This window comes from Peromyscus leucopus, chromosome 3 (assembly GCF_004664715.2).
Source record: "Peromyscus leucopus breed LL Stock chromosome 3, UCI_PerLeu_2.1, whole genome shotgun sequence".
In the NCBI taxonomy this organism is placed as follows: domain Eukaryota; kingdom Metazoa; phylum Chordata; class Mammalia; order Rodentia; family Cricetidae; genus Peromyscus; species Peromyscus leucopus.
This window is the reverse complement of record NC_051065.1, coordinates 28670516-28688103: the sequence shown is the minus strand read 5'-3', so window position 1 is coordinate 28688103 and position 17588 is coordinate 28670516. Positions and strand designations below refer to the sequence as shown.

General features: G+C 42.7%; 1 protein-coding gene across 3 annotated transcripts in view; it reads right to left on the bottom strand.

Annotated features, from left to right (window-relative positions):
• Elapor2 (endosome-lysosome associated apoptosis and autophagy regulator family member 2) overlaps positions 1-17321 on the bottom strand; it is a 176666-nt gene extending 159345 nt beyond the window's left edge. The window contains exon 1 of one of the 3 annotated variants that reach the window (XM_028862111.2): positions 16690-17321. In XM_028862111.2, coding sequence (XP_028717944.1) covers positions 16690-16872 — 183 coding nt within the window. In that variant the 5' untranslated portion in view covers positions 16873-17321. The remainder of the gene's footprint in view (positions 1-16689) is intronic. The other 2 variants (XM_028862102.2, XM_028862110.2) reach the window with 2 other exon arrangements.
• Positions 17322-17588: the final 267 nt, after the last annotated feature.

Here is a 17588-nt window from a genome sequence, read left to right as displayed (position 1 = left end):
AAATGGCTGAAAGACATTTAAGGAATTGCTCAACATCCCTAATTATCAGGGAAATGCAAATCAAAACAACTCTGAGATACCACCTTATGCCTGTCAGAATGGCTAAGATCAAAAACACTGAAGACACTTTATGCTGGAGAGGATGTGGAATTAGGGGAACTCTCCTCCACTGCTGGTGGGAATGCAAGCTTGTACAACCACTTTGGAAATCAATATGGCGTTTTCTTAGAAAATTGGGAATCAGTCTCCCCCAAGATCCAGCTATACCACTCTTAGGCATATACCCAAGAAATGCTCAATCATACCACAAGAGTACTTGCTCAGCTATGTTCATATCAGCATTGTTTGTAATAGCCAAAACCTGGAAACAACCTAGATGCCCTTCAACTGAAGAATGGATAAATAAATTGTGGCACATATACACAATGGAATACTACTCAGCAGAGAAAAACAATGACATCATGAGGTTTGCAGGCAAATGGATGGATCTAGAAAAAAATCTTCCTGAGTGAGGTAACCCAGACTCAGAAAGACAAATATGGTATGTGTTCACTCATAGGAGGATACTAGATGTGGAACAAGGATGACTAGACTGCTACTCACATCACCAGGGAGGTTACCTGGAAAACAGGACCCCAAGAAAGACATGAGGATCACCCAATGATGGAGAAATGGCTGAGATCTACATGAACAACTTGGACATGAGTGGGAGTAATGAAGGGCGAGGGTCGAGGGAAAGAGAGCCTGTGGGAGCGGGAGATCCCAGCTGGATCAAGAACAGAGAGGGAGAACAAGGAATAGGAGACCATGGTAAATGAAGACCACATGAGAAAAGGAAGAAACAAAGTTCTAGAGAGGCCCACAGAAATCCACAAAGATACCCCCACAATAGACTGCTGGCAATGGTCGAGAGACAGCTGGAACTGACCTACTCTGGTGATGGGATGGCCAAACACCCTAATAGTCGTGCCAGAAACCCCATCCAAGGACTGAGGAATCTGGATGCAGAGATCCACGGCTAGGCCCCAGGTGGAGCTCCGGGAGTCTAATTAGTGAGAAAGAGGAGGGTTTATATGAGCAAGAATTGTTGAAACCAAGGTTGGATAAAGCACAGGGACAAATAGGCAAATGAATGGAAACACATGAACTATGAACCAAAGGCTGAGAGGCCCCCAACTGGATCAGGCCCTCTGAATAGGTGAGACAGTTGATTGGCTTGATCTGTTTGGGAGGCATCTAGGCAGTGGTACCGGGTCCTGTGCTCATTGCATGAGTTGGCTATTTGAAACCTGGGGCTTATGCAGGGACACTTGGCTCAGTCTGGGAGGAGGGGACTGGACCTGCCTGGACTGAGTCTACCAGGTTGATCTCAGTCCTCGGGGGAGGCTTTGCCTTGGAGGAGGTGGGAATGGGAGGTGGGCTGGGGGGAAGGGGAGGGGGACAGGAGGGGGAAGAACAAGGGAATCCATGGCTGATATGTAGAACTGAATGGTATTGTAAAATAAAATAAAAGGAAAAAAAATTAAAAAAATAAAATTAATGTAGAAAAGTATTCCCATTTTATAAATAAATTTACATAACAAAATATATGCAAAAGACATTTTACATATAATAGGCATACCTTATCCTGATGGTTAAGAGTACGGGCTGGAACAGCAGCCTGGCCATGTGAGTAACTTATCCATACTGGAAAATGTTAAGGCCGAGCTGAGAATTTAGGGGCGTTAACACATAAAATGCACCTAAAATTTTTTAGCTAAGTTTTGTTTTATTTTAATTGTTCCTATTATAAAAAGTTAAGATATTAAGAGTGATGTGCTTATTTGGTGGGACTTTGGGTATTTTATTGCTTCATTTATATAGAATGTCCATATGTTGTTACTAATTCTTAAAAGTAACAAATGTCAGAAATGAAACAGAAACTTGGAGCAAACAGTATTAATACTTACCTGGTCTTAAGATACGTAGGCATGTCCTTCATACACCAGGCTCAGTTGTACTAAAGCATCAATTATTATTTTGGTTCAAGTTACTGCCTAGTATATATTACCAAATACATACTAGGCATACATGAATCATCAAATAAATATCTGCATTAAGCTTCCATTTCAAATAGTTAATTCTTTTTTATCTCAGTTTTAGTGCAATAAACAAGGACCTTGGTCTGTCTACATTCTAGCAATATTAGAATTAAGTATTTAACACAATAGATAAGAAAAACCATTTCTCTAAACCAAAGTACTAAGAACAAAGATTTACTTTCTTGCCCATGTCAAGGGGTGTGACTATAACCTTCGGTGAAATGTTCCCTGAGTCCATGGTTATATAAACAGTTCAGTATACCAGAACTCATGGTTCCCATAGTTACACCCCAAGCCAGTGTTCCATCTAAAACAGGAGCCCTGCAAGTCTCAGAGTATAAAATAGCAGTTCCTATAAACATAAAATAATTTCTGGATGAGGTCAATTCTGCATTCTTCTGCTATTTACTAACCCAAGTTATCTAAGTCAAAATTACACCAATGTCTGTTAAATGACTATATTTAATATGTTTGAAGTTTTAAGCTGACCACCCTCAATTTCTTTGTATAGTCTTGATATGGAAAACTTTCTAAATAATTCATTTTCCTAATTTATTCATCAAGCCAACACATCCACATTTTTGTCCCTCTCTAAGTATCCCCTGTAAGCTGAATTGGTGACCTGTTAAATGCCTGCCTTCCATCTATCATGCACTCTGTTCACACACACAGACCCCAAGACTGATCTGATCAGTCATTGCTTTTAGTAGCCATGTGACAGATATGGCCACAAAAGTAATCTTAAGATTTTACCAATTCTGTGCCAGGCATGGTGGTGCATGCCCTTAGTCCCAGCACTCAGGAGGCAGAGGCAGGAGGATCACTGTGAGTTCAAGGCCAGCCTGGTCTACAAAGGGAGTTGTAGGACAGTCAGGGCTATTATACAGTGACACCCTGTCTCTAAAAACAAACAAACAAAAAACCAAACAAATAATTCAACAATCCTATGCTTAAACATGCAGTTTTCAAGACCAAAAAGAATAGTCTATATTTCAAGTATGTTTGTTTATTCGTTATTCTAGCCTTTCAAAAAATATTTTGAATCTCATTTCTGCTTTCTACTCATTAGGCAACCTTCCCAGCTCCGATTTTATAATATTTGGTTACACCTCCTTGAAACAAAGATATTAATTTAATATTTAATGGTAATAGTAAATAGTAATACATCAAAGATTTAATACTATATTGGATAACTTTGTCCACCTTAGCATCAATTGTAACATTGTAATTTTGGAGTATGTTTGTTCGCCTAATCAAGAACCTGTTTAGCATCCCATCACCCATCATGTACTTCTTTATCTTGTCCATAATGACAGAACAACAATCTAAATGTCTTGCTGAATATAGAGAATCACGGTGTCTACATCATATCCAGAGCCAGTGGTGTCTTCCGCCATCAGCCTCCAGCTAGCTTCCGTGCTAGTTCTCCGCTGGCTGTGCCTTCTCCTTCTGCTTGCTCTTGAAGTGCTAGCATTTCCCCCAAACACTTTCCATTTGCTATTCCTGCTGTGTTCTCAGAGCCCGGGTGATCTCATCAACACCAATGACTCAATGGCTCATGTGCTCAAAACTCCCAACGCCACTCTATCAGCAGCACCCCCGTCTGAGCCAGACTTCAGGAGAACACCATGTGGACATCTCTTGGGCACTTCAAACACAGGGTGAACGATGCTGAACTCTTCCCCCTCCTCCCAGCTTCCCCCTCCTCCTTTCTCTCCTTACTGTTCAGTCTCAGTAAAAGGCAGCGATGGCATTGACCTGGAGCAAAAACTCAGGAGGTGTTTGGGTCATGAGGACTCTGTTCTAAGAAGGGACTTGTGCCATTAGCACAGAAGCAAGTTCTTTACAAAAGGACAGAAATTCAGCCATGTATTCCAGAAAATGAGAACTTTTTTCTCACTTTTATTAGTTCTTTGAGAATTCTGTACAATGCATTTAGATCATATTCACTCCCTTCCCTGACTCCTCCCAAATCTATCCTCCCCTTCCCTACTCACACAATTGTATGTCATTTTTCCTTAACCCTTAAAGTTCAGTTTATGCTACCCATATAGTCATGGATGTGTGGCATTCATTGGAAGGCCATACTCTTACAATAAAACTGACTCTCCTTCTCCTCTTAGATGTAAACTACCAATAGGTACTTCACTAGGGAGAGGATTTTGTGCCCCCCTCCTTTCTCCATGCTGAAATTTTGTCTGGCCTGAGTCTTGTGCAAACCTTGTGCAGACTATCTCAACTACTATGAATTCATACACAATGAGCTCCAGGACACCCAGGACTACATAGAGAGACCCTGTCTCAATAACAAACAAGCAACAAGAAGACATTCTGAAAAAAAAAAAAAAACATGAAAACATATACTGTAGAAGCTTTCTAAAATGTATACATGTACACACACACACACATACACACACACACACATACACACTAGATAGATCGATGATAGATAGATAGATAGATGATAGACAGACAACTTGGGATAGATTTACTCTATAATGTGATAATACCATCACTAAACACCACAAGATATCAAACGGAAAGTCTGATGTTAGGAATGGGTTACCTCCTTTAGGGTTATTGGCAAGTGAGTCCCCATAGACCCTCAAGCATACAGGCTACTGCCAATGCTTTGGTTATCCTGACAGTAAGATGCCACTGCTAAGACACCACACACTTGAGTCATAGAACATGGAGGAACCAATCTGGTACTCACCTGGAAATGGTAAGTCTCTCCCCCCCCCTTCTCCTCCCCATCCTGACATTTGTTAGTCGTTTAGGGTTTGTCTGATATTTTTCTTATTATTATAGAGGCAGCAGTCCCCTAAATGATCTTCCAATATTCAATGTATTCCCCCTTTTATCTTCCTCCACTTGCAGAAAGAAAAAACTTTCTAACTTGGTGCTAATAGTCCCCCCTAGCAAGACTTACAAACCCTTCTGTCTCTGGGCCTAAGCACCTTCCACCATTCCAACCCATGCACTTTTCACGTTGGCCATTATACTACCCATTCTTATCATTACAAAGAACATGTATCTCCTTTGCCAGTGATATGTTAGCCTCCATGTACAGTACGTCCAATTTTCAGCTGAACATCACATGCTCTAAGACTAAGCTCCTCGATCTTGCTTAGCTGACCCTTTCCAGTGCTTCTACTCAGCGCTGTGTATGCTCTGCCAAAGCACTGAACCCACCTGCTCTGTCATCAGAAACGTTTGTGTCTTCCCACTAGAGGAATACACATGACTCGCTTACTAAGTGAATAAACATATGAATGATTGTTGTAAAAGAAGTAACAGAGAATGAAATCGCTGACTTAAAGTTTCAAAAATACCTGAGTGCCAACAGAAGCCCAGAACGTTTTCAGTCACTTTGCAGTTGCCTCAGTACTTTTCCGAGCCACTCATATGGAAGACTTTATATTGTGGGAATTTAGCAGGACATCATGTTCCATTCAGTTTCTCAGAAATAAAAATGTATTCTTACATGAAAGGTTAAGGGAAATAATTACATATATCTTTTAGGATAAATAATTGCTTTCTCTGAGTGTTATATGTCTCAAAACATCAAAACAGGCCCAAAATCTTGGGAACATGTATTTTTCCTTATTATAAAAATTCATATACATCAGAGAAACAATAAAAACAGAAATTTCGCAAAAGACAAAATATAAATATTTAAGTGACAAGAAATATTGCTGTCAGTAATGACTAAATAAACAAAAATTATACCAGTGAGATATTTTCTTATTTTCTACCATCAAATTAGTAAAAATAGCATCCTCTAATCTAAGATTTCTACTGCAAATTATCTATCTTTGGTCTTTAGAAACCTAGATAATTTTACATAATTTATTATAAAGTTTTTATACTATAAACAATTAAAATAACCTACTTACCTCAAATTAAATTTACCCATTTGTTCAACAGGCATTTACTGAGCACCTCATATGTGCCAAACCTGACCAAAGTGGTAGGGATATAATAAAATACCCACATATAAGAAACACACCACCTACACTGGGGGAGGAAGAGTCATAGGAGCAAATGATCACAACATAGTTTATATGGATGTCAAAAATGAAATTAAGAAAAACAGAAGTGTAACCTAGAAATAAAAAGGGGGTTATAACTTTATACACATCTCCAGGGAAGATAATTGCCTAGAAACATGGAGGCGGGGGGGGGGGGGGGGGTTGGGGGGGGGTTGGACCCAAGTGAAATATCTAAGAGGAGGTTCTAGGCAGAGGAAATACTACAGAAACCCTGTCTTCAGAAGGAATCTGGAGTGTGCCACTGTTCAAATGCATCATACGTTGAAAACTTACTCCCTAATGTGGCGATATCTGAAGAGAGGAAGTGAATGGGTCACGAGGGCTCATTCTATGCAAGTATTTATGCCATTATTACAAAAGTGAGTTCATTATAAAGAACAAGTTCGAGTTTCCTTCTCTCACAGCCACATTCACAACTGCAACAAGGCTCTCACTTGTTCTTAGCTTCCAGAACTGTCTGCCAACAACAAATACCTGTTTGTTATTAAACTACCCAGTCTGGGATATTTTGTTAGGGCGGCACAAAACAGGCAAAACAAGAAGTCTAAGAGGCGAAATTATCAGTTCCATCGAGGCCAGTTCATGCTGGGCCCTTGTAATAGTTTAGACCAGGAACGCCCGGTTAGACTCCTGTTAGACACCCAAGTGGGTGGTGCTGGGCCCCACCCCTAGCCACACTCCTCAAGCCCCGCCCCATGGTGCTCTCTGCCTCACCCCTCATCACAAGCCTAAAAGCAATAGAACCAACTGACAATGGACCAAATGCCGGAAAACCATCAATCAAAATAAACCTTTCCTCCTTCAAGATGATGTCCTCAAGAATTCTGATGGACAGCTGACTCACACAGTCGTACAGGCCAGCATCACCACTTTGGTGCTTAATGAAGCCTTAAGAGGGTTTAATATAAAAAAATAATGTGTTGTTTCATCTAATTTATGAGGGGTTTTTTTTGTCTTTAAAGTTTAAAAAGTTTGATATGTTATTTGAAAGAGTGGATAAAATAGGTTTGGGAAATTTTGACGAAAAACCATCCCAGAGGTGGTTGGTAAATCTTTCTCTAAGTGTGTACAAGTCCTTACCAATTTTATTAAAAGACTTCAGGACCAGCAAGCCAACATCTATGCTTTCCCATCAAAGATAACCAAAAACATTCATTTTTATGATTATTTTATTTCAAATGTCAATGGCATGAATGACTAGTAAGTTACATTTTTAATCCAACATTTTCTGGTACTTGAACTTCCACAGTATTAAAAGTATGTTTCCTTTGGGGGTGTTTCTAATAAAGATGATAACATTTTAGAAATAAAGTCAATACTTGGTACTTACATGAAAGTTTTCACCTGGGAAGTATTGCATTTCTTGATCTTAAATTTTCTGAGTGTCAAAATGAATTCATTTTTTATTTTAAAAAAACTAATTTATGTTTGAATGTTATTCATTGACCGCAGTGTGAAATCAAGACGGGAAGTTATGACAACAGCTCAAACAAGACATAAGGGTGGTGTGGCCCAGAAGTCCCAAGGGTGGAGTCACAGTCAGGAGAAGCTGTCGACAGATGTGACATAAAGGAAAAGGAAGTCAGTGGTGCTCCTGGAAGGGGGGATTCCCATTAAATGAAGTGAGGGAAACTACAAAGAGTAGGCATCAGGTAAATGTCAAGAGTTCAGTTTGGGATCTGCCATATGTGAGGTACCTAGCCAAGCAGCAGTACAGACTCTCTGTTCATTTAGAACCCAAGAGCTAATCCACACTCTTGGGACAAATTTCAAAACTATTATCTTGTACGTGTAATTTAAATACTAAATGATGGATGGCATTACCAAGAATATGAGAATGACTGGAAAGACAGAAAGATGAAGACTAACCCCAGGAATGTACCAGTGTAGATCAGTTGGGAGATGAGAGGACCAGCAAAGGCTGAGGATTATAGTGAGTTAAGATCAAATCCAAGAGCGTAGTAAATTTCTGTGATGACAAAATAATCAATCCCAAACTTCCAATGTTTTAAAAAGGAAAACAATAAAGAAATAGAGTACTTCCATAAGAAAATTGCCTATGTGCATTCCAGTTTTTTCTCCAACCCTTAAAAACATTGTTCTTCACTTATTTGAAAATAATAACTGATGTCACTCTTTGCATTCAAATTTACAAAATGCCTCCAAATGCCAATGAAGCATGATTTATCATCTCCATTTCCAAACAGGTACTCAAAGGTTGTTAAGGTCATATAAACCAGGGGAATGACACATGTTGCAGTTTCCTAATTATCTTGAATATTCAAGAAGATAATATGCATTACAGAAAACACCTCTCCCAATAAGTAGCAAAGTTGGAAAACATTAACCAAGAAGGCTAACCATCCACTCCCCTTAATATTACAGCTGTTAGTATTCTAATGCCAACCTTGGGTGTTGCTCCTGGCAGCACCAATCTACTTCAGAGAAGATGATGGGCATCAGTGAAACTCCATATGGAGTTTACTTTCTTTGTGACAAAAGTTAGCCACTGGGCAAGAAAATGACCTTGTCTTGACTGCTGACAGTACGCTGTCCAAAATGGGGAAGCAGAACAGAAAAGAAAGTGGCTGCTGAACTTTGCCAAAACAAGGAGGGACAGTCCTTCAAATACCCTACTTCACAGAAAAGTCTGTCAGATATGCTAGGCTTATAGGCTGAAGATGGATGCCCCAACGTTGCAGAGAAACCTTATGTGAATGTCCAGGCAGCCAGCTGTTTCTGACATTTCTTAATTTTGGAAGTTTTTTGCTCTGCACTTCCTGTTTACTCAGGTAATAGTATATCCTTCTCAGGTCTCTGATGGAGTTGAAGAGTAGACAGTTATAGTTTTCCTTGGTATCAGACTGAGAGAACAAACTCACTGAAAAGGTGTAAAGTGTACAAGGTTCAGAGACATAAAAAGATCATTTTGGGTTGGTAATGCAAGTTAGGATAGAAAGTGAATTAGGTACAACACTTTGGATTCACCAAGATACGATAAATAGTGGAGTATTTTCTCTGAATTTGTCAAATGCAAATGCACTAGACATTGTTAATTTATTCTTACCTGTATATATTTGTATATATTGTACTTATTGTATATAGTTTTTCTATGTTAGTTAAAACCTTTGCTTTTTATTTAGACAAAAAGAGGAAATGTGTGATATTTTGTTTGTGTTCTGACAAATAAAGCTTGCCTGGAGATTAGAGAGTGGACTTAGCCACTAGTTAACAATAGAAGCTGGGTGGTCACACCTTTAATCTCAGCACTTAGGAGGTAGAGACAGAAGCTCAGCCCGCTTTTCATTCTGAGGATTCAGTAGAGGTAAGAAGTATCTCTAGTGGCTGGCTCCTTTACTTCTCAGATCTTTCAGCATTTATCCTGATATCTGACTCCAGGGTTTTACTATTAAGACCAATTAGAATTTGTGCTACAGGGTGTAGTACTTAATTTCCATATTTGTTTCTTCTGTTGGGGTGAACTTCTAGAAAATTCTGGCAATATCCTCTGCATCCTGTCTTATTATCAGCATGAGCATAGGTCTTGCTGGGTATATAGCACCTGAACAACATTTGCTGAGAACTTCCTGAGAACGGGAGGATCGCATGGTCCATTCAATGTGGTTAATGACTTTCTAGGATGTTCTGCTGAAGCAGAAGTCAGCAAGGATGAAAGTTCAAGGACTTTTTGCAACAAAATTTGTACCCACATTTTAGAACAAACACTGTATTCTTTGCTTTATTCTAAGAGCAGTGGTCCTTATGCTTCAGAGTGCACCATAATTACCCAAACAGCTGGTGATAGCAAAATGTGGTGGGCCTCTACCTTAGAGCTTCTGATTTAGTAGGGCCCAAGATGCTGTGTGTCTAACCAGTTCTGAGATAATGCTAAATATTGCTGGTCCAAGAATCACTCTGAGGACCACTGACCTAGAGGAAAGAAACAAGTCTTTTGTAACAAAGCTTTAAATAAAAATAATAAATAGTATCTCTGCCCCAGAATTTTAAACTGAAGGTCAGCATATCGTGATCACTGGGTGTTTATTTCTATCTTAAATTGGGTACAACTGAAAGAAGATGTCAATTATGACTAATTGCACCATAAAAATCAATTTCTTCATATAATTGAAAAAGCAAAGCTAACTACTTACTCTCTTTTGAAGGCAGTGATTAGTGCTTCCAAAGAAGATCTATGTCTTACTTATTTTTATAATCCCTAAAGTGCTTTCGACAAAAATACCCTCAATCATTGTTTGCTGAGCAAGATTATGTAATTCCCTTCCTCAGTGAGCATACTATGTACTTGGGGAGAAATGTGTGCTCAAAGACTTTGATGATGTGTATGCTATCCTTGTGGGATTTTAAAAAATGGGCCCCTTCTGGGCATATGACCTGAAAGAAGGTATCCCTTCCTCCAGACACATGCAGTTCTGTGGCACAGCACATGCTTATGCTGAGCTCAGGGTGGATTCTAGCTCTTTCTAGCTCCTTAGGTAGAATACAGAGTCAGTCCTCCATACTGGCAGCTCCCTGCATATGATACTCATGGGCAAACATGTAGCTGTCAGAAAGTGAAGGAGATGTTGCAGCTATAACTCAGAAGACAGAAAAGATTCATTGGTTTTTGTGGTCCAGGAAGAGTTGATTGGAGGTCTAGGATAGGAAGTGTCATGTATCTGAGATGTTCTATCTCCACACCCAAGACCTTCAGCCAGTAAACTCCTACTATTATATTAGCTTGCCTCTTGCCCCTCACTAGGGTAGTGTTATGGTTTGGATATGTGTGCTGAAGGCTTGGTCCCCAGCTAGAGGAGGTAATGAGAGCTGACTAGATCATAGGGGAGCTAATCTTATTCATAGATTTGTCTATTCATGACTTCATAGCTAAATGGGCTAGCAAGATTTGGGGCCTCCTTGGAGGAAACAGATGAATGCTGTTATCTTGTCTCTGAACCCTTTCTTCCCTCCCTCCCTCCTTCCTTCTCTCCCTTTTTCCCTCTGTCTCTGCCATAAGATCAGAAGTCTCCCCTGCCACACATTTCTACACCCACATTTTTCTTTGTCTTGCCTCAGGCCCAAAGCAATAGAGCCAGATGACTGTGGTCTGAAACCATGAGCCAAATACATCTGTTCTTCTAAGCTGTTTCTCTTGTGTATTTTGTCACTGTGACAAAATGCTATCTAACACAGGTGGTTATATGTTCTCACTATACACGGTATTTCCCGTCACCATTTATAGCAATTGTAATTGTATGATGTGTGGGTTTGTTTGGGATTTGCCCCAAGATTTTGAAGCTCTGTGTTAGAGGAGTCCATATGTTTTTCATCATTTTACTACAATTGCTTGGTACCTAAGCACTATATATGTGTGCATGTAATACATATATATTGAAAATGAAATGTTATAATATGTTAAGAAATGAAGTAAAGAAAGAATTAGCAGTGGTTTTGTCCATGGAAAATCAAGGACAACTGGAACTTGGGAGGATTCTGACAATCAAAAGCAAGAATCCCAAACACTGCTGAAGAAAGGCTTGCAAGGAAAGTGTGCCACTGTCTGTACTGTGTGCGGCTATTTTCATCCCTTGTGCTAAAATATGACATTTCACAGATCTATCAACTCCTGGCTTTACATTGTAAATATTGATGGTGTGAATGCTTGCTCACATTTGCCTAGAACATGGGAAATGGTACTGAGCATGAGAACTTGAATGAAAAATTCACCTCTGGAGGCACAACCAGCAAGATTAATTATGGTAACTGTGTGAAAACAGAGATGGAGTTCTAGTTCCTTCAGTGACAGAGTGACTCCCACATGTAGTCATTTACAAGTTCTCTGGAAATGTTGATCACTTCCCAAATCCGGGAAGGCTTTATTGCTATCCTATCCTCTAGCCCCTTCCTCTTCTGCTAGTTGATATCAACTCACCCCACCTGATTCTGGTAGAACCAACCTGGCACAGAGCACCAGCAACGTAACCGCCAAATAAGTAGCCTCTTGCCAATTTTCATCCTGTGTAGGGCACTTGACACATAGCCACCCCTTTCTTCGAGTCTTTTCTCCCCTCCCTCAAAATCCCAGAACTCACCTTTCTCCAGGCTAGCTATTGTTCTGGTGTCTCCTTTGTGAACATTTCTGCTCCATCTAGTGTTGGTAAAACCCTAGTTCTGTCCTTTCAACCATCCCTTTTACCCACGTTATTCTCAAGTCCCCGCACTAGCCCAGACCGTGATCCTGAGCACAGTAGCTTGGTCCCTGGCTGCCAATTAAACAGCTCCATATAAGTCTGTCACTCTAAAGCAAAGTTCCTTCTCTTCCCCGCATTCCTCCTCCCGGGGTTAGAAGCACTTCTCCCTCCTCAGGCTAGAACCCCTCATCCACTGCGCACCCACATCCGCTTACTGTGGATCTTCTAACACCATGCTCTTTCCCACTTTCGTTGCTACCCTTGACTGGTGCCCGGCCTTCCTTCACCTGGATTATTATCACCACGCCCCGGGGCAGATCCCACCTCTTGCCATTTCCCACTCTTCTAATCTGGACCCTGCCTTACTGCCAGACTAAGTGTTTAAATTCTTCTCTTGCTTCTAGCTGCCTATCAAATGAAGAGCAGCTTCTCAGCTTGACGTAAGACCCCTCACGACCAGGCTCCTGTGCCTCTCAGATCCGTTGCCCACAAAGCTGCTTGCTGCTCACTGCATTCCGGTTGTGCCCAATTATGACATTTCGTTCCTGCCGCTCTCTGATCTATGCTCTACACCTGAATGCCTTTCCCCAAAAGGAGCCACAGTCACGGACTCTCGTCATCGTCTTGTCAAGTTCCCGCTCATTTTTCAAGCCCTCTTCACTTCTTTGCTAGTGCTGTTTCCAATCCTTCCCAGTGGGTTCTAGCGCCATTTGCCTCTCTTGTGGGACCAAACCCCTTACTATAATTGTTTATATATCTGCCTCATCCTTACTCATACATATATTTTAATTTTGTATTTATTTTGTAATATTAATCATGACATTTTGCCTGCAGACTAGTATAAACTGAATAAATGTTGGTGGAATAAAAACTTTCTGCCAAAGTCATCATTCACTGAAAATTCAGAGACCAGTAGAATCACATCGTGCAAGATTTCAGAGCAGTGGACTAAGGACCTTGAGACTGCATTTACCAAATTTAAATAATGTATACATAATCCACTTAGTTCTGTTCCTTTTTGTTCTCACGGGCTCTTTTAATATCTCATTGCAACGCTGAATCATCTGTTGGCCTGGATACTTTTTTCCTCTGGCTGCCCTAATAAGTCCAATTAGTCAATTAGTCAAAAATCCCACTCAAATTCACAGGTGTAGGCCTGGGCTATGAGCCTGAGCCTTTGAAGTCTCCCTCGAGATGCTTCCTGAAATATTAGCCTTGAGCTCCACTAATCTGACAATAAACAACTCTCACACTGATACAGACTTTTCCTTTAATATCTTACACCTCCTCGTAATGAAATGGGTCATTTATTAGAGTGAGTTTTCAAGTGAGAAACAAATGGACAAAACCTCAGAAAGTTCTCCCCCATACAAAACCCCGGTAACCCCAAACAGCTCTGCTGTCCAGATGCCACTTACAGACATCACGTCCCCTCCTCGACCGTCATCTACGGCGCACAGACTTGATTTTTATTTCTCTCTCCCGAGGCGCCCCTCCCCGCCTGTGCTTCCACTCTCGCTGATTTGGTCACCTGCTGGCCTTCCAAGAGCAATCATGTTCCTTCCCTTCCCACTCTGTAGTCCCAGGACTTTGACAGCACTGTACTTGGAACCTCACTCAAGTCCAATGCACCACAAAATCTCAGGTGAAGCTCTGCCCACAGCCTAATGCAGCTCTGAAGGGTCCTTTGTCTCATCTCAGGCAATCACCATCAGCTTCCCCCCAGACCAACATTCTACAGTCTTCCCTTTCCTTCCACAAGTACGCAAGAAAAGTCAATCTTTGTAACTTCATTAAACATGGCTTATTTTATAAAAATGTTGATGAAGGGTTGAGGTTTCAAGTACCCTGCAGATTTTTTCCATTCCCCCTTTCACTCATGTTACAACAACTTGGCTTTAGTTTTTTAGCCTTAAAGACCCTCATCTTAGCTCTTCTCACCCTCTCCCCATCTCATAGTGTTGATGTCCTTTGTGCTCAGAAATGACTCCCTCCAATGTTAAGAAAAACTAGCAGTGAGCAGGCCATCGTGGCTCCCAGCACTAAGGAGGCAAGTACCAGGTCGCTCTGTGATGTGGAGGTGAAAACCAGAAGAGGGAATGGTTAAAACAGTCAGAATAGACAGAGAATAGCTTTTTTATTCTGCTTGTGATCATGGTTCAATATCTGTCTCTCAGAGGAACTTGCTAAGCTCTAGACAGGTCCCCGATCCTCACACTCCCAGAACAGGAAGTCCTTACCCTCAAAGCCTGAGGATCATTTACCTCTCATTTTCCTCTTCAAAATAATGGTAGGTTGAAACAATGATCAAGAGTACAAATTAGCTCAGCTAGTCTAGGTCTCAACAATCAGATTATGTCCCTGGGAAGCCTCTTCTATTTCCAGAGGAGCCTCTGACCCACAGTACATAGCCTCATGCTGCCTTCAGTCTGCAGGAAGAATATCAGTAGATCTGTGCATCACTGGTTCCAAAACCACAACTAGCCAAAGCTGGCTCAGTAGCATCCTCCTTTATATTTTATCTAGTTCCATTTTCAAAGAGAAAAATTCAAAATTGACACCTAAAAGGATGGATGATTTGCATACAACTTCTAAAGCCAATGCAATGAAAAGCTGGAATTGGATGAGCATCACTCCCTTGTACATTCTATCATCCCCTTGCCTCAGTTCTGTATGGCTGTAGTCTAGGAATAGGGATGTAGCTAAGTTGGCAAAGTGCTTGCCTAGCATGCAAGCGGCCCTAGGTTCAATCCCCGCCACTGTACAAACTGGGTGTGGTGACCTATATCTTTGATCCCAACACTTGAGGTAGGAAGATCAGAAACTCAAGGCCCATCACCAGTTACATAAGGAATTTGGGCCCAGCCTGGGCTAGAAACCTTGTAGATACATAAATAAAGAGTGTGATATCAAAGCATCTCTTCTACTGGCCTTGGCTTTTCCACTTCAAGCAGATTCTTCACTACTAAGGAACTTAGAACTTCACTTCAGAAAAGACACATGTTCTGCATACTGTGACTACGCAACTGGCAGATAAAGTTTATCTTGCTACAACAGTTGTGGATGCCGAAAAAGGATTCTATAGAAGCCTGAAGACTGGATCATTCCCAGGTGAAGAGTAAAGTGGCGGGATACATATTGAACTAAGAGTAATGCACGCTGAAATCAACACAGCTGTTAGCTGAGCCCTTGCCCTGATTCACCAGTTACAATGCAGCTGCATAGTCATACTCAGGCTTTCCATCTCACGCCGTCGTTTCAGGCTGCCCTGGGACTTGTATTGTAGGAGAGGAAGATGAAAATCCACGGAAGATGGATGATGTCTAGAAGGAGGTTACTCTAATTCAGGAGTGGTTCCAGCATGCACAGGAAACCGAATCTGCCCTTTCTTCTCAAAGGGAGCCAATGGCTAACCTATTTTTGCTGGATAAATATAAAGGAGCCATCACCCTGATTCCTAGCAATCTTCCTTAAAACAGCACGTGTGCTTCAGTTCCTCTCCAACAAGATCATTCAAAGTAGGTCAGAAATGCTGCTTCCTTCCCCGATTGATTTTCATTAAGAGGATGCACTTCTGGAGCATTAAAGGAAAAAATAAACACCAAAGACAGTTTCCAGTGACACCCCCTGTAAATTTTTGACACACTGAGTATCGTTTTCCTAAAAGCAGAGAAAAGTCCAATCACCCAGAATTTATCCTTCTTGGCTATAAATCAGCAGCAATCTCAAGCTGTAAAGTACACAGCTGCAAGCTTTCAGCCAGGTGAAGAGCCTCCCCAAGGAGCGTATTAGCTTTACCCATTCTAATTTTCTACATCACCAACCCGCCTTTTTCCTAAGTACTTTCTTTTGTACCTTCTTCACATCCATGTCTTGTCAGGATGTCCAAAAAACACCACAACGTGCCTTTTGTGGAAACCGAGAGCAGGGGAGCTGGGTGAAAGCATTGTGGAGACCGGGGACAGAGAAAGCAGGAGAGGGAGGGTCGGTACCCAGGTCTCTGAAAAGCTATAGAGCGATAGTTTTCCAAATCCCACAGGGCAGGGCTTCCCCAGTCTCCTCCCCTTCCTGAAATTTCTCCTCAACCCCAGGTCCTCAGACCTGGCTCTCGAACCGGAGCGCCGCAAAGTCCTTTCAGAAACCCCTAAACACCAGCGCGGAGAGAAAAAGCACCACCAGAAAGATAAACCTGCACACCCGCTCCTAGGCAGCTAGCAGGGGCGAGCAACTTCATCCCTGGACACAACCGAACGCCCCTGTCCTCCAAGCCCGAAAAAGGTGATGGCCACTCTGAGCCCCGGTCCGCGCGGCCGCCCCACCCCGCACCCCGCCGCAAACTCCAGGAGGGGACCAGGTGCTGCTCACCTCCTGGCACGCAGGAAGCGGGCGGCCGGAGGAGGGCGAGTCCCCAGCCCAAGCTGCCTGGTAGCCGGCGAGCGCCCAGCAGCAAAGCCAGGCGGGGCTCCAGGGCGAGCGCGCGCGGCGGGGACCCTCGGCCGCTCGCCCCCCGCCCCTGCCCCGAACCCTCCGCAGGGCGAGCAGCAGCATCGTGGCTCTGGGTGCACTCGGACCGTCAGGCTGCGCAGCTCCGGCTCCGGGCGGCGAGGACCGTGCTCTCGGCTCCCCTGGCTCAGGCTCAGCTCAGCTGGTCCGCCCGCTGACAGCTCGGCCGCTCGCAGCGCGGGCAGCCGGCGCCCGTTCTCCCGTCACGCCGGAGGGAGGGACCGTGGGACGCGGGCGCGGCGCGGAGGCGGGACGCGGGGCGGGGACGCGGGAGCCCGGAGCAGGTGTCGCGCGCGAGCCACGGCTGAGGCCCAGCCCAGCACGCGTGGAGCGGTGGCACCGCCAACCGCGCAGGAGCCTCGCGACTAGCTAGGGGGAGTCAGAGAGGCCAGGGACCCCGGGGTGTCGCTCCTCTCTAGACCCCTGTGGGCACCCTAAGAATATCTCTTGTAAGGATCCACGCCTGGCAACCTCAAAATGAATTTCGACATGATTAGGGTTTGCCTGAAACGGCAGAGAGGCAAGAGGCCCGAGGTCTGTAGTATTGGATTCAGTTACCTCATTTATTTGATGAAAATGGTAACGGTACCCACCACGTGGGGTCGCCATGCGGGTTAATTAAGTTGATGTGCACAAAGCTCTTGGAAGGATGTTTGTGGTGGTGGCACCAAACCTGCTTGCTGCTGATGTTGGTATGACTTTACACAGATGTGCAGCCTCTGGCGAGTAAACCTTTCTGCTTCTGGGAAAGCATTTATCCT